This window comes from Callithrix jacchus, chromosome 5, assembly GCF_049354715.1.
Source record: "Callithrix jacchus isolate 240 chromosome 5, calJac240_pri, whole genome shotgun sequence".
NCBI lineage: Eukaryota > Metazoa > Chordata > Mammalia > Primates > Cebidae > Callithrix > Callithrix jacchus.
In genome coordinates this window covers 160780771-160804559 of record NC_133506.1, presented here as the reverse complement: position 1 = coordinate 160804559, position 23789 = coordinate 160780771, and the positions used below count along the sequence as shown (strand labels likewise).

At 41.4% G+C, this 23789-nt stretch overlaps 1 protein-coding gene across 12 annotated transcripts in view; it reads left to right on the top strand.

The window, feature by feature from the left end:
* The window catches only part of VWA8 (von Willebrand factor A domain containing 8), a 422827-nt gene that overhangs the window by 259120 nt on the left and 139918 nt on the right, over nt 1–23789 (top strand). For all 12 annotated transcript variants that reach the window (XM_078375339.1, XM_054256828.2, XM_035303407.3 and 9 more), the window contains 3 exons: nt 1567–1686; nt 13797–14002; nt 15924–16075. In XM_078375339.1, the coding sequence (XP_078231465.1) occupies nt 1567–1686; nt 13797–14002; nt 15924–16075 (478 nt within the window). The remainder of the gene's footprint in view (nt 1–1566; nt 1687–13796; nt 14003–15923; nt 16076–23789) is intronic.

Below are 23789 nucleotides of genomic sequence, written 5' to 3'. Positions count from 1 at the left end.
AGGGTTATGTTTTTTATTTTCTCTACTTTTTAAATTTTTCATTTTTTATTATCATTGTTTTGATTAACTGATTAAATTTTGCCTGTGGCCACATAGACTTATTTTCTACTACTAAGATTAATGGGGATTGGAGTGAGAACTATTGGTTGTATTGGTGTACATGAATATATACACACTGAAAGATTACTTTTTGATATCATTAAAAAAGATGAAAGTAGTTTCTTCCAGACTCATCTCAAATAAAACTGCAGGTACTTCACAACTATCATTTGTTAATGATAGTTTTAAATGTTTTCATTTTTCACACAAATTCATTGTGAAACTGAAATATTAGAATGCCTTTATGAGTGCTAAGCTCAGGCTCAGAAAAGGCACTTGTACCTTTTTAACAGGGTTTTCCTTACATACTCTCTTTGAATATTGAAGATTTTAGTTATTAGTCTCACCTTGTTTGGTTACTCTGGTTGGCTACTCTGGTTTTTAATAAATGGGCGACCTAAGGGTGGGACTTAAATAAATTCATTTAGCAAGTGGTTCTTCCTGAAAGAACCGTAATAAAAGTTTTAGTATCCTAAATTATTTTCCAGACTTCCCGTTCTATCTGAAATGTATAGAACTAGCCAGTAGAAATACCTTTGACAAAAGAAAGCCCTAGTCAACTTGAGATCACTTATGTTAAGAACTGTGGTACAATCCCTTGATTGGAAATAAATCAGTGTTGCACTAAAGAATTGGCTAGGTTTTTAAGACCCTTATTCTGTGAATATGTATTTAGGTTGCAGGGTGCATGATCTAAACAGGAATAACTCCTTAGCTGCATAATGGCAGGCTCTGTGCAAAAGGACGCAGTGGCTGAATTAATAAAAACTAAAGAATGGCCGGGCGTGGTGGCTCACGCCTGTAATCCCAGCACTTTGGGAGGCCGAGGCGGGTAGATCACGAGGTCAAGAGATCGAGACCATCCTGGTCAACATGGTGAAACCCCGTGTACTAAAAATACAAAAAAAATAGCTAGGCATGGTGGTGCGTGCCTCTAGTCCCAGCTACTCGGGAGGCTGAGGCAGGAGAATTGCCTGAACCTACTCGGAGGTTGCAGTGAGCCGCGATGGCGCCATTGCACTCCAGCCTGGGTAACAAGAGCGAAACTCCATCTCAAAAAAAAAAACTAAAGAATGTTTGGATTATCCTTTGGCTATTCCTTGGATTATCCCTTATTATGGATTTCTCTCTTTAATTTTTTTAAGGACTAACAATATCTCAAGCCAGATTTAAGTACGGTAAGTCTACAGCTGGATTAGGTTGCTTTTGTTAGATGTACACTGAAGGTACATAAGAGTGCAAGTTCCTGTACAATTTAGTGTATGTTTTATCAGTGTTTGGTTCTTGAGCACATTTTTCCAAGAAAGTTTTTGTTTCTGCAACCAAGTTATCACAGCCAAATATCTTAGAGCCTTTTGTAATTGAACAGTGTAACTATTTGCGTTACCTTAAAGACTGTTGCTTGATATTTTTAAGAATTATTAAATATTGAGAAAGAATACATTAAAATTTAATTCTGTTTTTCAGATTCTGCTAATGTGAATGGAAGAGAAAATGTTGTAGTGATTCATCCTGATTTTAGGATGATTGTTCTGGCCAACAGACCTGGATTTCCTTTCCTGGGCAATGATTTCTTCAGTACCTTAGGTAAAGACAGTAGCGATAATAACAGTAATAATAGTATTAGGAGCACTGCTGTAATGGCTGTCATTGAATGCTTATCATGTGCTCTGCCACCAAAAGATGGGATATTCAGCGAGGTTTTTTTGGTTCTGTTTCGTTTTTGACATGGAGTCTTGCTCTGTCACCCAGCCTGGAGTGCAGTGGCATGATCTTGGCTCACTACAACTTCCGCCTCCCAGGTTCATGCGATTCTTCTGCCTCAGCCTCCCCAGTATCTGGGATTACAGGCATGCACCAGTGGACCCAGTTAATTTTTGTTTCGTTTTGTTCTATTTTGTTGAGACGGAGTCTTGCTCTCATCGTGCAGGCTGGAGTGCAGTGCAGTGGCGTGATCTAGGCTCACTGCAACCTCTACCTCCCAGGTTGGAGCGATTCTCCTTCCTCAGCCTTCCAAGTAGCTGGGATTACAGGTGTACACCACTATGCCCAGCAAACTCTTTTTGTATTTTTAATAGAGATGGGGTTTCACCATGTTGGCCAGGCTGGTCTCAAACTGGTGACCTCATGTGAGCCTCCTGCCTCAGCTCCCCAAAGTGCTGAGATTGCAGGTGTGAGCCCCCATGCCCAGCCCAGAGAGATTTTTTTTATGGGGTCTGAGATAAGTAGTGGTGGAGTTGGGCTTCATATCTACGTCTGTCTGATCCCAGAGTGCTTTTTCTTACACCATTTTACTATACTTTGTTGTTTAGGACCTCTTGGAATAAAACACAAAATAAGAAATGGTTTTGCTTATTTCACATTCCCCTAATCATGAAAAAGATTGAGATCAGCTCTGAGGAGACTGATTCACGTTGATTGGAAAGGCCCTGGGATAAACGGACTCATCAAAAGTCTTTAAGAAGGCCTTCTCTTCTTTATAGCAACTATATAATTCTGGACTCTCGTACTCAGTGTGAAGCAGGCCCTGTCTCTGAGTAGGATCTTTGGTCTGTCAATTACCCATAAAGGATTTATCCAAGGAATTTACCTGTACAATGTTTAAGAACAAGGATAGGCACTGTAACATGGTTAATAATAGAAAGAATGGAAACAATCTTTTAAAGCACAATCCAAATGGGACTGAGTAAAGAAATTCTTTTGTGTCCACACAGTAGAATTCTATACAGCTGTTTAAAAAAGACAGAACAAGTTTAGCAATGCTGACATAAAAAAATCAATACTCAAAATGTTAATTGAAACAATAAGTCAGTAAAGTGTATGTAATAGTTTACCTTTATATGTTTTGGAAAAGGCAGGAGGGATGTGTACATGCATAGGATTTCTCCAGAAGGTCCACAAAAATCTGATAAGGTGTTGTTTGCAGTGAAAGTTAGGGATGGGAGTATAAAATACTCAGTTATACTATTTTTGTAGTTTTTACTATGTACAGATATTACCTTAAAAGTTACTAACAATTCATAGATTACTGATGCACTTAGAAATGTAGTAATGTAAACACACCCAAGAAAAGTTGTTTCTGATTGTAGAGAGCTTTGAGTTCTTTTTATGTTTGGGTTCTTTATAGGTCGCCCCTTATACTCCAAGTCACTCCTTATCCCATTTATTTTAATGCCTATTAAGAATACTCACTCCCTGTTCTGTCTCCATCTTCCATCCACTTCCAAATCCTGAAACATATTGTACCATCTGCTCTTGCTCTGATGAAATTCTGGCCCACCCCTGAAGTTCGTTCCTCTCACCAAAGTCCTTTCAAGCACTGGTGTTTTTTCTCCCACCCGGGGCCTTGAGGAAGTAACGAGTCTTTGCTCCGTATTGCTGCTTTTTATCATTCTCTTTCTCTCTTCTCTAAAATCCCCCAGCTTTACATCTCATGTCATCAGATTACATCTTTACAGCCCTTTGCTTCTGTCATCTACTCCTATTCATCCTTGTCACTTCTCCGTGATCTCTAGCCCTTTGCTCATTCTCATGCTCTCCAACCCTACCCTTGAGTGGTTGCAGTATACACACACGTGGCCCTTCCAACTCTCTGGCCTCTTGCCTCCTTGGATGTTTTTATCCCAGTGGTCTTATCTTATACCACACCTGAGCCACTCATGGCTAGTTTCTATAACTGACACTTCTATAATTTCAGCTTCATATTCTGTTCTCATTTGTCCTTGGGATTTTTATCTCATCCATGCGTCCACCACCTCCAATCTTTCCAGCTACTCCCTCTACTACACCGAATCCAACAATTCTTCAAATGTAGGAAAAGCTCCAATCCATTGTACCTACCACCTTTTCACTTACCCATCTTGATATTTTTTCTTCTCCTTTACGTAGCCTTTTTTTTCCCTTGCCCAGCTTCAGTTGAATGATCTTTCACATTAATGATTCTCTTACATATATTCTTCAGTTTCCCTGGACCTCTCTTAGCTTGTCCTATATACTTGGAACCCCTCTTCCCTGGTTACTGCCCACTCTCTGACAACATTGAACCTACACATGTGCAGCTGAATGTGGTTAGAAAAAGCCCAAAACCGCTAGGACCAATATCATTTCAAATTCTTAACAATGGACCTCAAGTGTCCCTAACTGCAATCACACCATGCTTCCCTAGACCTTTCACTTTCCTTTTCTCCTAGGATAATTCATATCTTCTCTCTCCTCGCAGCTCAACACTACTGCATGAATTTCTTTTTGTTTTAAAATTATACAATCCTTGAACATTCACTTGCTGCAAAAGATTGCAATATGGAAGGGCTTAAGGAGGGGAAAGGGAAATTCTCCTTCATTTCCCCACCAGTTTCATTCTTTCCCAATTGCTAACCAGGATTCAGTCTACTGACTTCCTTGTAGATTTCCATTACTTTCTCCTGACTTCCTACTGGACTGAGAAAAATGAAAACAATTAAAAACGAATGTCCACAGACTCTTACCACCAAGTCTTCCACCTACGATGCTCTGCTTTCCCACTTGTTGCAGTAAACTGTTCACACTCCCATCTAGAGGGAGACCCTCCTGATAAGCACCAGATCCCACCTTCTGAAGGTTGGTGCTCTAGCAGTTCTTCCCTTCCTCTCCTGTATCAGCAACTTCCCTCTCCCTATGTTATTCCCATCAACATTCAATCATGCTATTTCCTTCTTCTTCAGAACACACACAGACAAATCTCTTAATCTTACTCTTTTCACCACCTATTGCTACTTTTTTCTTCTCCTTTATAGCAAAATTCCTCACAACAGTTGTTTATACTCAAAAAAGTTCTCTACACTTGCCATCTCCATTTCTTCTGCACCATCCTTCCTTAAATGCATTCTAATCAGATATTTACTCCCATTACTCCACAGAAACAGTTCTTGTCTTGGTCATTAGTGACTTTCCTATTGCTAAATCCAATGGTTGATTCCTAGTCCTCATCTTACGGAATCTATCAGTGGTATTTAATATAATATATAGTGGGTACAGTTAGTCACTCTCTTACCTTTGATGCATTTTCTTGTGCTTAACTTACAATACACCTTCAAGTATGTTTTTGGTTTCTTACCTTATTAACTCTTCCCACTCAGCATCATTTGTTGGAGCTTGTTAGAATGCCCCAAGGCCCAGGCCCTGGTCCTCCTACCTATCTATTTTCATTCCTTTAATAAAATCAGAATGTGTCATATTTTAGAATGTCAGTTATACACCTGTTTTTGCCAAATGTTTATCTCCAGCCCAGACCTCCCTCCTAAACTTCACACTCATATCCAGCTTCCAGTTCAGTAGCTCCCATATCTCAAATTTAACATGTCCATGATAGACTTTTTTATCTTAAACCCAGTTAATTTATAGTCTCTTGTAAATCTCTATTAACGACAACTCCAAATTCATTTTTGGTTTCTCTCTTTCTCTTATGCTCTTTTCCATATACCCTGAAGTCTTATGGTTATACCTTCAAAATATATTCAGAAATATCGTACTTTCCCCATCACTTCCATTTGCCACCATTTTGATCTAAGCCGCCGTCGTCTCTTACCTGGATTACTTCTAATAGTTCCCTAATGGGTGTCCTTCTTCCAGCCTTATTCCTTTTTATGAACTGTGAAAAATCTAAGTGTTCTTTCTACTTTTAAGCTAACAATTTAGCCTGCCACAGAAGGCTTTCATGGCAGAAGACGCTAGACTCCTGAGTCAGAAACAAAAGTGGAATGATTATTCAGCAAAAGCAGTAGTCAAAGAATCAGCATTTGTGCTGGTTCCTCAAGCCCCAGTTCCCACAGGGTAGCAGGGAGAGGGAGGGCCAAATGATACCTGCAGTTCCTACAGGGTAGCAGAGAGAGAGAGGGAGGGCCAAATGATACCTGCAGTTCCCACAGGGTAGCAGAGGGAGGGAGGGCCAAATGATACCTGCAGTTCCCACAGGGTAGCAGAGAGAGGGAGGGCCAAATGATACCTGCAGTTCCCACAGGGTAGCAGAGAGAGGGAGGGCCAAATGATACCTGCAGTTCCCACAGGGTAGCAGAGGGAGGGAGGGAGGGCCAAATGATACCTGCAGTTCCTACAGGGTAGCAGAGAGAGAGAGGGAGGGCCAAATGATACCTGCAGTTCCCACAGGGTAGCAGAGAGAGGGAGGGCCAAATGATACCTGCAGTTCCCACAGGGTAGCAGAGAGAGGGAGGGAGGGCCAAATGATACCTGCAGTTCCTACAGGGTAGCAGAGAGAGGGAGGGAGGGCCAAATGATACCTGCAGTTCCCACAGGGTAGCAGAGGGAGGGAGGGCCAAATGATACCTGCAGTTCCTACAGGGTAGCAGAGAGAGAGAGGGAGGGCCAAATGATACCTGCAGTTCCCACAGGGTAGCAGAGAGAGGGAGGGAGGGCCAAATGATACCTGCAGTTCCTACAGGGTAGCAGAGAGAGGGAGGGAGGGCCAAATGATACCTGCAGTTCCCACAGGGTAGCAGAGAGAGGGAGGGAGGGCCAAATGATACCTGCAGTTCCCACAGGGTAGCAGAGAGAGGGAGGGAGGGCCAAATGATACCTGCAGTTCCCACAGGGTAGCAGAGAGAGGGAGGGCCAAATGATACCTGCAGTTCCCACAGGGTAGCAGAGAGAGGGAGGGCCAAATGATACCTGCAGTTCCCACAGGGTAGCAGAGGGAGGGAGGGAGGGCCAAATGATACCTGCAGTTCCTACAGGGTAGCAGAGAGAGAGAGGGAGGGCCAAATGATACCTGCAGTTCCCACAGGGTAGCAGAGAGAGGGAGGGAGGGCCAAATGATACCTGCAGTTCCTACAGGGTAGCAGAGAGAGGGAGGGAGGGCCAAATGATACCTGCAGTTCCCACAGGGTAGCAGAGAGAGGGAGGGCCAAATGATACCTGCAGTTCCCACAGGGTAGCAGAGAGAGGGAGGGCCAAATGATATCTGCAGTTCCTACAGGGTAGCAGAGAGAGGGAGGGAGGGCCAAATGATACCTGCAGTTCCCACAGGGTAGCAGAGGGAGGGAGGGAGGGCCAAATGATACCTGCAGTTCCCACAGGGTAGCAGAGAGAGGGAGGGAGGGCCAAATGATACCTGCAGTTCCTACAGGGTAGCAGAGAGAGAGAGGGAGGGCCAAATGATACCTGCAGTTCCTACAGGGTAGCAGAGAGAGAGAGGGAGGGCCAAATGATACCTGCAGTTCCTACAGGGTAGCAGAGAGAGGGAGGGAGGGCCAAATGATACCTGCAGTTCCTACAGGGTAGCAGAGAGAGAGAGGGAGGGCCAAATGATACCTGCAGTTCCTACAGGGTAGCAGAGAGAGGGAGGGAGGGCCAAATGATACCTGCAGTTCCCACAGGGTAGCAGAGAGAGGGAGGGAGGGCCAAATGATACCTGCAGTTCCCACAGGGTAGCAGAGGGAGGGAGGGCCAAATGATACCTGCAGTTCCCACAGGGTAGCAGAGAGAGAGAGGGAGGGCCAAATGATACCTGCAGTTCCTACAGGGTAGCAGAGAGAGGGAGGGAGGGAGGGCCAAATGATACCTGCAGTTCCCACAGGGTAGCAGAGAGGGAGGGAGGGCCAAATGATACCTGCAGTTCCCACAGGGTAGCAGAGAGAGAGAGGGAGGGCCAAATGATACCTGCAGTTCCCACAGGGTAGCAGAGAGAGGGAGGGAGGGCCAAATGATACCTGCAGTTCCTACAGGGTAGCAGAGAGAGGGAGGGAGGGCCAAATGATACCTGCAGTTCCTACAGGGTAGCAGAGAGAGGGAGGGAGGGCCAAATGATACCTGCAGTTCCTACAGGGTAGCAGAGAGAGGGAGGGAGGGAGGGCCAAATGATACCTGCAGTTCCCACAGGGTAGCAGAGAGAGGGAGAGGGAGGGCCAAATGATACCTGCAGTTCCTACAGGGTAGCAGAGAGAGGGAGGGAGGGCCAAATGATACCTGCAGTTCCCACAGGGTAGCAGAGAGAGGGAGGGAGGGCCAAATGATACCTGCAGTTCCTACAGGGTAGCAGAGAGAGGGAGGGCCAAATGATACCTGCAGTTCCCACAGGGTAGCAGAGAGAGGGAGGGAGGGCCAAATGATACCTGCAGTTCCCACAGGGTAGCAGAGAGAGGGAGGGAGGGAGGGCCAAATGATACCTGCAGTTCCTACAGGGTAGCAGAGAGAGAGAGAGGGAGGGCCAAATGATACCTGCAGTTCCTACAGGGTAGCAGAGAGAGGGAGGGAGGGCCAAATGATACCTGCAGTTCCCACAGGGTAGCAGAGAGAGGGAGAGGGAGGGCCAAATGATACCTGCAGTTCCTACAGGGTAGCAGAGAGAGGGAGGGCCAAATGATACCTGCAGTTCCCACAGGGTAGCAGAGAGAGGGAGGGAGGGCCAAATGATACCTGCAGTTCCCACAGGGTAGCAGAGAGAGAGAGGGAGGGAGGGCCAAATGATACCTGCAGTTCCTACAGGGTAGCAGAGAGAGGGAGGGCCAAATGATACCTGCAGTTCCCACAGGGTAGCAGAGAGAGGGAGGGCCAAATGATACCTGCAGTTCCCACAGGGTAGCAGAGAGAGGGAGGGAGGGCCAAATGATACCTGCAGTTCCCACAGGGTAGCAGGGAGAGAGAGGGAGGGAGGGCCAAATGATACCTGCAGTTCCTACAGGGTAGCAGAGAGAGGGAGGGAGGGCCAAATGATACCTGCAGTTCCCACAGGGTAGCAGAGAGAGAGAGGGAGGGCCAAATGATACCTGCAGTTCCTACAGGGTAGCAGAGAGAGGGAGGGAGGGCCAAATGATACCTGCAGTTCCCACAGGGTAGCAGGGAGAGAGAGGGAGGGAGGGCCAAATGATACCTGCAGTTCCCACAGGGTAGCAGAGAGAGAGAGGGAGGGCCAAATGATACCTGCAGTTCCCACAGGGTAGCAGAGAGAGAGAGGGAGGGCCAAATGATACCTGCAGTTCCTACAGGGTAGCAGAGAGAGGGAGGGAGGGCCAAATGATACCTGCAGTTCCCACAGGGTAGCAGGGAGAGAGAGGGAGGGAGGGCCAAATGATACCTGCAGTTCCCACAGGGTAGCAGAGAGAGAGAGGGAGGGCCAAATGATACCTGCAGTTCCCACAGGGTAGCAGAGAGAGGGAGGGAGGGCCAAATGATACCTGCAGTTCCTACAGGGTAGCAGAGAGAGGGAGGGAGGGCCAAATGATACCTGCAGTTCCCACAGGGTAGCAGAGAGAGGGAGGGAGGGCCAAATGATACCTGCAGTTCCCACAGGGTAGCAGAGGGAGGGAGGGCCAAATGATACCTGCAGTTCCCACAGGGTAGCAGAGAGAGAGAGGGAGGGCCAAATGATACCTGCAGTTCCTACAGGGTAGCAGAGAGAGGGAGGGAGGGCCAAATGATACCTGCAGTTCCCACAGGGTAGCAGAGGGAGGGAGGGCCAAATGATACCTGCAGTTCCCACAGGGTAGCAGAGAGAGGGAGGGCCAAATGATACCTGCAGTTCCCACAGGGTAGCAGAGGGAGGGAGGGAGGGCCAAATGATACCTGCAGTTCCTACAGGGTAGCAGAGAGAGGGAGGGAGGGCCAAATGATACCTGCAGTTCCTACAGGGTAGCAGAGAGAGGGAGGGAGGGCCAAATGATACCTGCAGTTCCCACAGGGTAGCAGAGGGAGGGAGGGAGGGCCAAATGATACCTGCAGTTCCCACAGGGTAGCAGAGAGAGGGAGGGAGGGCCAAATGATACCTGCAGTTCCTACAGGGTAGCAGAGAGAGGGAGGGAGGGCCAAATGATACCTGCAGTTCCCACAGGGTAGCAGAGGGAGGGAGGGCCAAATGATACCTGCAGTTCCCACAGGGTAGCAGAGAGAGGGAGGGCCAAATGATACCTGCAGTTCCCACAGGGTAGCAGAGGGAGGGAGGGAGGGCCAAATGATACCTGCAGTTCCTACAGGGTAGCAGAGAGAGAGAGGGAGGGCCAAATGATACCTGCAGTTCCCACAGGGTAGCAGAGAGAGGGAGGGCCAAATGATACCTGCAGTTCCCACAGGGTAGCAGAGGGAGGGAGGGCCAAATGATACCTGCAGTTCCCACAGGGTAGCAGAGAGAGGGAGGGCCAAATGATACCTGCAGTTCCCACAGGGTAGCAGAGGGAGGGAGGGAGGGCCAAATGATACCTGCAGTTCCTACAGGGTAGCAGAGAGAGAGAGGGAGGGCCAAATGATACCTGCAGTTCCCACAGGGTAGCAGAGAGAGGGAGGGCCAAATGATACCTGCAGTTCCCACAGGGTAGCAGAGGGAGGGAGGGAGGGCCAAATGATACCTGCAGTTCCTACAGGGTAGCAGAGAGAGAGAGGGAGGGCCAAATGATACCTGCAGTTCCCACAGGGTAGCAGAGAGAGGGAGGGCCAAATGATACCTGCAGTTCCCACAGGGTAGCAGAGGGAGGGAGGGCCAAATGATACCTGCAGTTCCCACAGGGTAGCAGAGAGAGGGAGGGCCAAATGATACCTGCAGTTCCCACAGGGTAGCAGAGGGAGGGAGGGAGGGCCAAATGATACCTGCAGTTCCTACAGGGTAGCAGAGAGAGAGAGGGAGGGCCAAATGATACCTGCAGTTCCCACAGGGTAGCAGAGAGAGGGAGGGCCAAATGATACCTGCAGTTCCCACAGGGTAGCAGAGAGAGGGAGGGCCAAATGATACCTGCAGTTCCCACAGGGTAGCAGGGAGAGGGAGGGAGGGCCAAATGATACCTGCAGTTCCCACAGGGTAGCAGAGAGAGGGAGGGCCAAATGATACCTGCAGTTCCTACAGGGTAGCAGAGAGAGGGAGGGAGGGCCAAATGATACCTGCAGTTCCCACAGGGTAGCAGAGAGAGAGAGAGAGGGCCAAATGATACCTGCAGTTCCTACAGGGTAGCAGAGAGAGAGAGGGCCAAATGATACCTGCAGTTCCTACAGGGTAGCAGAGAGAGGGAGGGAGGGCCAAATGATACCTGCAGTTCCTACAGGGTAGCAGAGAGAGAGAGGGAGGGCCAAATGATACCTGCAGTTCCTACAGGGTAGCAGAGAGAGAGAGGGAGGGCCAAATGATACCTGCAGTTCCCACAGGGTAGCAGAGAGAGAGAGGGAGGGCCAAATGATACCTGCAGTTCCCACAGGGTAGCAGAGAGAGAGAGGGAGGGAGGGCCAAATGATACCTGCAGTTCCTACAGGGTAGCAGAGAGAGAGAGGGAGGGCCAAATGATACCTGCAGTTCCTACAGGGTAGCAGAGAGAGAGAGGGAGGGCCAAATGATACCTGCAGTTCCCACAGGGTAGCAGAGAGAGGGAGGGAGGGCCAAATGATACCTGCAGTTCCCACAGGGTAGCAGAGAGAGGGAGGGAGGGCCAAATGATACCTGCAGTTCCCACAGGGTAGCAGAGAGAGGGAGGGCCAAATGATACCTGCAGTTCCCACAGGGTAGCAGAGAGAGGGAGGGAGGGCCAAATGATACCTGCAGTTCCTACAGGGTAGCAGAGAGAGAGAGGGAGGGCCAAATGATACCTGCAGTTCCCACAGGGTAGCAGAGAGAGGGAGGGCCAAATGATACCTGCAGTTCCCACAGGGTAGCAGAGAGAGGGAGGGAGGGCCAAATGATACCTGCAGTTCCTACAGGGTAGCAGAGAGAGAGAGGGAGGGCCAAATGATACCTGCAGTTCCCACAGGGTAGCAGAGGGAGGGAGGGCCAAATGATACCTGCAGTTCCCACAGGGTAGCAGAGAGAGAGAGGGAGGGCCAAATGATACCTGCAGTTCCTACAGGGTAGCAGAGAGAGGGAGGGAGGGAGGGCCAAATGATACCTGCAGTTCCTACAGGGTAGCAGAGAGAGGGAGGGAGGGCCAAATGATACCTGCAGTTCCCACAGGGTAGCAGAGAGAGGGAGGGCCAAATGATACCTGCAGTTCCCACAGGGTAGCAGAGAGAGGGAGGGAGGGCCAAATGATACCTGCAGTTCCTACAGGGTAGCAGAGAGAGGGAGGGCCAAATGATACCTGCAGTTCCCACAGGGTAGCAGAGAGAGGGAGGGAGGGCCAAATGATACCTGCAGTCACAGTGAGATGCGTCGGACAAAAGTGACCCTGAGCTTTGATAATTCAAATTACCTTCTTACAAAGAAAGAGAGACAGAGAGAGAGAATATATCTTCCAAGGCCACACCGTTTGCTCTACAGATGTTCTTGGAAATGCAGTCAGTGTGGTCAGTGCTTCTGTTGACAAGATAGTTGTCTTTCCATACCTTTTTGCGGTCTGCTCACAACACAGCAGTCCACTTGTCTGCTGAAATGCTCCATGGCTTCCCATTTTATTGTGAGTAGAGGTACAAGTATTTACAGCAGTTTGTAGCATCCAACACAGTATGTCTTTCACATCCTCCTATGTCTTTAACCTCATGCCCTGTACTGCTCGGTGCTGCTCTCTCCACTTGCTCTATTCCAGCCGCTCCGCTCTCCTGCCTCTTCCTTCCACATGCCAGGTATGCCTGCCTTAGGGCCTTCGGATTAGCTGTACCAGCTGTCCAGGTATCAACACTTACTCAGATGTTACTGTCTCATGAGGGTTACCTGACTGACCTCCCCAGCATCACCATTTCTACTGTCCTGATTAATCATTATTTGATGAGCAAATGAATGAGGGGTCAATTATCTTTATATGTTAGTGGTAGGTTTTATCTTCAGCAAAAAAAGGCAAAAGCCATTCTTCACCTTTCTATTTGAAAGGCTTTGGTCTATGTGAGAAAATCTTGAAGTTATCATGGCTTTCCTTTTATTCAATTGATTTTAAATACACACGTACAAAGTAAGCTCTTATTGCTACCTTCCTAGTTATCCTCATTTTCTAAAATGAACATATTAGATAATGTAAGTCTATTTACTTTTACTTCCTTTGATCCCTGCTCTTTTAGATTATGAATCAATAGAATTATTTTTCTAGTGCATTCTCATTTGCCTAAATTACAAATGAAATGGTATGCTTCCACACTCCTTTTCTTGATTTTTAAATTAGACAATGTCACTACAGGTTTACTTTACCAAAACCAGCCTCTAAGTATATTCCATCAATCTGCACAAGACACAAAGTGTTTAGAGAGCGATGCGGCTAACTCTCCCTTTTTTAGTGCGTAAAGAAGCGTTTATATGAGATACATGTATATAATTTTTGAAGATACTCAACATTTGTTGAAATTAAAAAGTCTGTCTTAGAACCATATGAAGAATATATTCCCATTAATAGAAAAGGAATAAATTATCTAAACTCTTTGCATATACACTTTTTTTAAAGAAGTACTAATACAGGTCTGGAAAAATAAATACATTGAACATTAAGACTCAGTGCTTTTGGGGGAAGGAGTGGCACTGGCAGAGACTTAAAGGAGACTTTTTTTTCTCTTTGTATTGGAATATCTCCTGGTGAGCATGTATTCAAATATTATGTAAATTTTTAACAAAAATAAATTCATGGAGATAAACCGTCCATCACCCAGTTTTCTTTTGCTTCAGTCATTTACTTTCTTCTCTGTACCATCCTATTGTTGGATGAGCTTTCTGTGCCTTGATGAGCAGCTAATGGCTTTTTAAACAAGCATTCCATTTTCTCCTGTGGCGTTGTAATGGATTCGTTGCATATTGAATGTGAATCTTTTCTCTCATTTAGGTGATATTTTTAGCTGCCATGCAGTTGATAACCCCAAACCCCACTCGGAGCTTGAGATGCTCAGACGGTATGGACCAAACGTGCCTGAGCCCGTCCTGCAGAAGCTCGTGGCTGCCTTTGGAGAGCTGAGGAGTTTGGCCGACCAAGGAATTATTAACTATCCCTATTCTACCAGAGAAGTTGTCAACATAGTCAAACATTTACAGGTATGGCACACACCTGTGCAAAGTGGTTTAGAAGAAGCCACCACACTCTTTTTTATTTTTTCAGACTGCACAATTTGTGCCAGAGCTTTTAGTTTCCATAAATATAATAATGATTCAGATTATGTAGTTTGAAATGTTTACAGTCTACGTTGTAAATATGGTAGGCCAATGAACATTATTATCTGTTCAGCTTTTGAATTAATTTTGGCAAGGTCTTTTTTTTTTTTTTTGAGATGGAGTCTTGCTCTGTCACCAGGCTGGAGCACAGTGGCACAGTCTCAGCTCACTGCAGCCTCCACCTCCCGGGTTCAAGCTATTCTTCTGCCTCAGCCTCCCAAGTAGCTGGGACTATAGGCATGTGCCACCATGCCCGGCTAATTTTTTTTGTATTTTTAGTAGAGACGGGGTTTCACCATGTTGGCCAGGATGGTCTCGATCTCTTGGCCTCGTGATCCACCCGCCTTCCCAAAGTGCTGGGATTACAGGTGTGAGCCACCATGTCCAGCCTGGCAAGGTCTTATGCTGTATTCATTACCGAGGAGTTAGGAAATTTGGTGGAAGGCTGTTTTTGGAGGGCAGGTGAGGCAAGAGAGTGAGCTAGTGGGGAAACCTTCCTGTAAGAGTGTTTGGCTTTTTACAATAAGCATGTGGTATATGGATAAAAAATATTTTTACTTTGAAACAAATCACATGGAGACAACAGTAAACAGAGTCAGAACTAACAGTACTGATTAAATACCTGTAAATACTGCAGGAAAGTTTTACAAGATAGAGTAGGCAGGAGAATGAAATTTCTTGTGAGCATGTGCAATGAGTACTCCACCTTAGTGAAGAAAACAAAAAAATGATATAAATCTTACTATAGAACAAACAACAGTCTCCAAGCGAACAAGCACAACTCAACAACTCTTGACCTCCTACCTATCCCCAACCCTCCAAGAAAACTCTAGAAAGAAAAACACAAAGATGGGGCAGGGAGAGTGTACAAAGGGGAAGATGCTGATCCAAGGATACAAAGTGCCAGTTAGGAGAAGTAAGTCTTTGAGATCTATTGCACAGCATGGTAACTCTAGTTAATAATAATGTAATGTATATTTTGAAATTGCTAAGAAAGCAGATGTTAAGTAATATTTGTACCACAAAAAAGGTGTGTTAAATAATGAATATTCATCAGTGTGATTTAACCATTCTATAAGGCATACATACAGTGGAATTTCACATTGTACCCCATAAACATGTACAGTTATTATTTGTCAATTAAAAATATATGGAAAGAAAACAAGATTAAAAATAAAAAGCTTTCTTCTGCCTATAAAGCCATAAATTCAGTTCAGCCAGCCAGACCCCAACACCTAAAGAAAGTCAAAGCAGACCCAGGAAAGGACTCAGGACGTGGCCAGTGTCAATTCAGTTGTAGTCACACCTGTTTTCGTGCCCTCCCCTGCTCCCTGTTCTCTGTTCCTTGCACTTTTTATGTTCTTCCCTTCTTTTCTTGTTGCTTTATCTTCTCTTCTTCATTTATTCACAGACTGACTTTTCGAAAGCTTCCATGTAGATATTGAACACGCTCCTTTACTTAACTAGCATTTTTGAACTGTTCAATCTGGCACTCATATTAAAGACAGGAAATTTCAGAAAGCAGTGGTAATCACTGACACCAGGGTCTTGCGCTAACACTTGAGAGGAGGAACATGTCCCCCTCAAATTTGATCATTTACTTGAAAAGGAAAATGTTCTTAAAGTCAGCTCAGCAAAGATTAAAAGAGAAAAATGACTACATTTCTACTACCTGCTTATTTGAAAAGGCCAGTAAATTTCTGCTATGGTTGATTTGATCATTACTGTCCTATCCATTTCATAAGTCTTTATGATGTTGTATATCTTATTGCATGCATAATAAGGGAATTTTTTTTTAATACAGAAATTTCCCACTGAAGGTCTCTCCAGTGTAGTTCGCAATGTGTTTGACTTTGATTCCTACAACAAGGACATGAGGGAGATACTGATTAACACTTTACACAAGTACGGGATACCTATCGGAGCAAAGCCGACCAGTGTGCAGCTGGCAAAGGAGTAAGCCAAGTTCACTGTTGATCAGTACTCTTCTGATTCCTAAATGCTGATAGTTCTTGATCTACCATTGCATTCTACAAAACTGAGTTGCTATGGAAATCACTTTCCATGATATATATGTTGCTATTTACTGGCTGCTTTTCAGTTAAATAGCATTACTTATAGGCCTATAAATTGAAAATTTTGATTATTACGAATGTTCCATGAGTAGATGCAATACCGTCAAATAAAGGGGAATATTTGTTTCTTTAAGAGTCTCAGTCCTTTTGTCGAGTTACTGTATTACTATTTCATAATCCAGTGCAAAATTATTATACAAACATAAAACCACATAGAGATCATGTACATTTAGTTGGCATGTTCCTATTTCTGTTACTATATAGTTTTCTTTATGATAGTTTTCTAAATTTATGATCGTATTTACTAGAGAGATTTTTGGTTACTTATGTCAGCTTCATAGATGAAAGAGGTAGTAAAAACTAGTGGGTTTATTTCATTTGAGCTAGTTGCCTACCCTTTATTTTATAATCATAGGCTACTACTTAATGTTAGTTAAGAATCTTGCACATATGGTGTTGACCAGAAAAGTAATTGACAGAGTTTTTAGTAGAGTAGTAAGTTAGCACAAATTCACTGGAGAATAGTTTTCAATATGCCTAACTTATTGATAATGTATCTAATGCCATCTTTGTCTATTAAAATAGTCAATTCTAATTTACAGGGGACAATAATCACTTTTAAAGTAAATTACTGTTCACTTATAGTCTCAAATAGGAGGTACTATCTTTCTGTAGAAAAAAACGTAGAAAAATATTTATAAATAAATATTTATATTTAAAGTGATTTAAATATAAATATAAATTACTGGTTGTATATTAAATATAAATCACTGATTAGCAAAAAATGTGTGTGTGTATATATATATGCATGTATATATACATATGTATGTATATGTATGTGTGTATATAAATATATACACACACAGATACATATACATGTATATATATAATCTCCAAAATATATACTTATTCATGTTTATTGATTCTTTGTATGTGTGTATATGTATCTACACACACACACATACACACACACACACACTTCTATATAATCTCCAAAGTGTATACTCATCCATTACTGATTCTTTGAAGTCATTATAAAAACTTGTCAGGTGTTTATAATGACTTCACAGGATCAATAATAGCATATATGCAAATAGAAATAAATTATTAAAGTATCAGGAATTTCTGAAAGAGAAACAAATATTTCCCTTCTATGGTAAAAGTACAAGATGCACTTATGTTAGAAATTAGATTATCAGTGCATTGGTTTATATTATTAATGAATAAGTAAATTATTTTCCAGAAGAAAATAATTGGGTGGCAATTGCAAATGCACACATTTTTTGGTACAATGCTATTTTACTGATTGATTAGCAGTCCTTATGGGCATTTGAAATTAGAGTCAGTAATTTAATGGGTATAACATATCATCTGTATTCGAGTGTTCAAGAAATTGTCTTTAATATGCAAACTTTCTATTAGAAATTTTCTTTAATGTGCAAAGTTATTTACTTCCTTTTTGTAAACTATCTTTATTTTTAGCTGGAAATAAGATAGCTTTTATTACCATTAACAAATTTATATAATTAGAGTACTAGCTTTATGGGAACTAAGCTCATGATTTTAAAACAATTTTTTTCTGTGCTTCATAACTATAAATAAAAATTAAAATACATATTAATTGGTAAGGTTAATCATGAGAAAATTTTTACTTGTAAAGCAGATTTAATTTCTAGGGAAGAAAGTAAAAGTGGTTTAACTTTTTGATTATCACCTTCAGTTCTAAACAGGAGAATTCTTGCTATGGCAAGTTACTCACAAGTACTAGAGTCAGAGTAGTAAAGCAAAAGTTAGAATTAACTTGCCATAGCAAGAATTTTTCTGTTTAGAACTGAGTAGAAGCTCATAAGTACTAGAGTTAGAGTAGTAAAGCAAAAGTACTTTGAGCTTGGAAACAAGTTGGTCACACCAACACATGGTGTGACCATGCATTACAACGGGATGGAAACAACTAGTCCCCCAACCACATGTAGCTAGAGAGAGACTTAAACAGAGGTGAAGGATGAGTGGATTTTACTTTTAGATGGAGATTACAGTAGGATATAATTTCCACAGTCATTCAGAGAAATTTTTCCTCATCTGTTAATTGCAATAACTTAGGCAGCTCAAAAGTAGTGTTTCATTACCCTTCATGAAATTCACAGGTTCCATAGCACCCTTTCTATCAAATTATCAGCCTTGTACTTAGAGTAGCATGACGAAGTGAACAAAGTAATGGCCTAGGAGTTAGCAGTTAGTCATATGTTCACCTGTCTACCTGGATCAGACATGGAAAAACAGATAAAACCACGGAATCCTGCCCTCAAAGAGCTCACATTCCATTTTGGTCATTTGAGTGTAGAGAAGTTATTTAACACAATGGGTTCTCTATTGGTATAGAGGGCCTTTTATTATAAATAGCCTATCTATTTGATACACCATCTAAATCAGGACATTTTTGATAATGGAAGGGGGAGCTATTGACAATAACTTTGTAAAAATTGTGTAAAATAAGAATGGCCTGGCTAGGCCAGAATATGTGATTGTCTTCATTGTAGAGCATCAGTAAGGTTCCTTTCTATGCTAACATCCTTTACATTTCAATATAATCTTAATGCTTCTCGCATCTGCAAAAACAAATATAAAAAGATGTGATACAACACTTTTCATTCCCACTCTCCCCCCTGCCCCCAAGTAGAGTACTGTTGATAGTAATCACACAGACGTCTGAAAAGTTAATCTTCCCTGTGCGGTCTTTGATTTCACATTGACTTTCCTAGACCTTTTGCTAAACCAGTTCTTCTATCCTGCTTCTACCCAGCTCTGCAGGTACTATTGGTGGGGAAGATACACATTGGATTTCAGGTCCTAAGGAAGAAGGATAAAATGGTTTAATAGTATCAATATATTTTTGCCCTGAGTGAACAATTCTTGCTACAACTTAATTTTCATTTTCTCTAATCCAACCGCCAGTGCTTACTGATGGGAGCAAAGTTACTTTGAATCTAGAACAAGATGATCATACCCACAGTCAGGATGGAAATGGAAAGCTAATTGCCCACTCACTACATATAGCTAAAAAGAGATATAAGCCAGATGTCATAGAAAGGGGAATTTCTTTACATGGGCCAAGATAATACTATTTGTGTAGTTACCTACAGCACCTTCCTCCTCACCTGATATCAGAATATGCTTTGTCTGTTCAGGAGAGGTGATGTCATTTTTGTGTTCTTTAGTAAAATTCCCAAAAGAGAGATGTCACTTTCCCTTTTGTTCTCCTAAATAGTGCAGTGATGTTATCTATCTCATAGGTCTCTGCACATTTTTTTAAAGGGCCAATGTGATGAGGTGAATTTAATTTGTCTCTTTTAATAAACTTTTGCTAAACCTGGTATTTTTAGTCTTATTGGGTGGTTATTTTATTTTACTTGATCCTCCCATAATGGAGCTCTTCTTCCTTTCTACAAATACATTCCCAGATCTTAGTACCAGGAACAAAATTAGATACCCCCCCACCCACTACATTTGCCCCTTTTCACTAGTACTTCCTGAGGTTTGTTGCTGCTCCTCTTTTAAATTTTTAATACATGGGAAAGGACATACCAAAAGATGACAAACATAATCAAATAAGGAAGTACACTGGGAAAATTTATTTTTAAAAATATAAATACTATGCTTTATAGGGGATTGAATTTAATTCTAATATATCCTATAGAAAAACAACTATATGTCATCTATGAATCTAGAGAAGATGATCATACCCATATTCAAGATGGGGATTTGTCCTATAGAGAAAGAAGACAATTGATGATGTATGTGGGTGTTGCATGTACCAATGTCATTTCGTCAGTATTATAGGCAGAGTTAGGAGGATTTATGTTAAAATTGAAACTCTTAAGTTTTAAGTATTATTGTTGGAAATATCTTTGTAACATATATATTTTAAGAGAAGTAGGTCCAAACATCCAACCAAAGGCATACATTATCCGCTATACTTAAATATAGAAAACTATAAATATAAACTTTAAAGTGAAGTTTGCCTATTTTTTCCTCAAGTGAACTTTTATGTCTGGACTTTCTTTTATTTGGGAATAAATATGCTGCTAGCACATTAGGAGTTCCAAATTAAAAATTGTGTTTCAGAATAATTTATGAACTCTGCTACACTGGGGAAACATTTGTTTTAAAGAAAGAAAAAAAATGCCGTCTTTTTTACCAAATTTCCATTCTAAGAAATTTATACACCATTTTATCTTAAATTTGTATGCCACTCTTACTTTACATTTAAGATGAGAAAATTGTCATTTCATAGATCAACAATGAAATGAAAATACTCTACCTCTAAATATATAACAACAATGTTATGATTATATTTTGTAATAATGACAATGGTAATGATGATGGTAATGGAAACATTTATAGACAACTAAGTGCCAGACATATTTCCAAGCACTTTCTTTACATAAATTTACATAATGCTCACAGCGGACCTATGGCATATATATAATATTATTGCATCTTGTAGATGAGGAATTTGAGGCACAGAGAAGTTACATAACTTGCTGGAGGTTAGAGAGCAGGGGTAGAGCTGGGCTATATGTCATATTAATTCTAATTCTGAGGATGATGTAGACAGATTGATATGTAGTTGTAGAGAATTTCTAAGTCCGAGTTATTTAGATACTGAAAATTATCAACAGTTTTGGCTTAAAAGGACCTTGGGGTTTTAAGTAACCAACTTGGAACTCATCACTGACCATGATGTCATGTACATATAATATACAAATTCTTATTCTTCAGGGAGTCATAACATATTCAGATGCTTGAATTTTAGCCATAGTTCAAAATGAAAAGTAACCACAAAGTGGATAAATATAGACTTTGGGCACAACAGAGATCATTTTAGAGATGTTTCATTCTCATTTCAGCTTTCCTGTGAAATATGGAGAATCAAGAAATAAAATACAAGGTGATTCACTTAGAAAAATTAAAACCTTAGAAAACATTGTATGACTACCATATATATATAAGTATACTAGCCATCATTTCTTCTTGATTTGGAACACAAAAGAAATTTATAGACTCTTCTCAAAGACTGTGGTAAATTTAAAAATAAGCATACGGAGAAATTGTTTCTACCCTCTGAAGTTACCTTCATGTGTTTTTCTTTCCCTGTCTTCTCTAGGAGCCACACATTGTATAAAATATTTAAATGTTCATTCTCTGTGGTCCAAGTTCTTTGCCCTCAATTCCGTTGATTTCCTTTTTAATGCTACTTAGTTCATATTAAGCTACTTTCCCCCCAGAGCATTCATTGCCTATTTGTCACTAGCAAACTAGCTATTATTTAACAACCATTCATTTCTATCAGCCAAGTATAAAAAAAAATTAAAGAAATTAAAAAGTTTTTTCGATGTTGGCTTTCTCTATGATGCATGTTTACTAAATGAAGAATGACATCCCATTTATCTTTAAAATTAATTAGCAAAAAGAAAATAAAAACTGCTGTAATATTACCATTCAGAAATACCATTGATAATCCTTCTAGACTTTTTCCCATGACTGTATGTTACTTGATGCACTGAAAAATACCTTTCTAATTATTTTTATTTTCTTAAGTCTTTCTTTTTAAATAATAGAAGAGATATGTTCTAAGAGTTCTTCCTAAGACACTTCATTCACAAACTAATTTGTTGGAAAGAAAGTTATCAAAAATGAATTAGATTTAATTATGTCTAACACTTTTTTCTCCATTCCCCTCATTTCTTGAGATTTTATACTTATTTTTTCTAAAGTTAATGAACAGATTCAGGAAGTATATGAGATGTTCTCATAAGGATTGAAAACATTTATATCAGTGCTTTGTATCTTTATGCATAGGTTTAAATGTCATCATCCTTTTCAGACATAAAAATGCTCTTGCCAGACAAACTGTGCATCTAAAAATGACTGTGATATGTGACTGTACTTTAAAAGTGTTTCATAGCTGGAAAGGATGCCCTATTGAAGTCTTACAATTACTCCTCAAATTTCCTCTTATGTATTTGCTTCCTGCCTACTAATGCTTTATTTAAAATATTTTTAAATTTTGTTTTCCAGAAAAATTGCTTTCAGTTAACAAATTCCAAGACCATAATGGCCAATATTTTTATTAAATGTCATTAGCAGGTTCACTTTTTAAACTATTTCAAAACACAATGATAGCTATTCATAGTGGTTGTTTTTGAAAGAGGCCCTAGAAAGAGAAAAGGATACATCACATTTAATAATATTTTAATTTTCTAACACATGTATTATTTTCTATATTTTATTTGTAAAATGTCTATGACTCTCTGGACACTGGTGTTTTTCATTTTGTCTTATTTAAATGAAAATTTTAAAGACCTGTGCTAAAATTGCTGTTTCTTGGGATCTTTACCTCCAGTACAGCAAAGCTTATACCACACAGCAGTGCCTACTGTAAAGGCAGATCACTGGCACTTTTGCCAATGGCAAGTGAAAAATCAAGTTAACTAGGCATGTATATGGCATTTTAGCCCAGAGTAAGTAAGTATATGCATTAGTAGATGTCAACATAAATATGTCAAGTGAGGGTAGACAATACATTTTTAAAGCAGCAAAAATAAAAATAGTTGACATTTACCAAGTCTTTCTTAAGTTCTCTAAGCACTTTACAAATGTTAATTCATCTCATCGACATAACGGTTTTGTTTTTTCTATTAAGGAAGTAATTTTTTTCTATTTTATTATCTATTAGGTTTTAGGGTATGTATATTTGTGTGTTTGAATCTGTTTTACAGATTAAAAAATGGAAACTCAAGAGACTTTAAATAACTTAAATTCTACAACCAATAAGTGACAGAATGGGGTACTCAACAACAGGTCTCTCTGGTTCCAAACATATTAATGTTTAGTCCACTGTTTTCATGAAAAGAGCCATGCAATACAACACTATATGTGGAGATTTCCAGGATAACGGAAGGTGTAAAGTTGTCTTTCAAATTTTATTTTCTACCATTTGGGGACATGGATCAGATACAACATTTGAATTAAAGACTAAGCCCTTTTTTAAATTACAGTTTTCTTCAAATTAATACCCTTTGTCATTGATTCCAGAAATAAATAAACATATTCTTTCTATAAAATCTGAGATTATCTTAAATCTTTTTTATTGATACATAATATTTTACATATTTATGGAACACATGTGAGTGTTTGTTACATGCGAGGAATGTATAATGATCAAGTCAGGGTATCTGGGGTGTCCATGTCCTTGAGTATTTATCATTTCTATGTGTTGGTGTCATTTCAAGTACTGTTTTCTAGTTACTTTAAAATATATGAAATATTATTGCTAAGTGTAGTCACTCCAGTCTGCTATCAATCATTAGAACATACCTTTTCTACCTAACTGGGTTTTAGTACCCATCAACCAACCTCTTCTCGTAAGCCCCTCCCACCCACTCGCCCGTCCCTGTCTCTGGTGTCTACCTTTCTATTCTCTATGTCCGTGAGCTAAGTGTTTTAGCTCCCATGTGTGAGTGAGAACATGTGGTATTGTTGTCCTAAATATTTTCTTCTCCTGCGATAGGGACTTGCTTTTAAAAAAAAAAAAA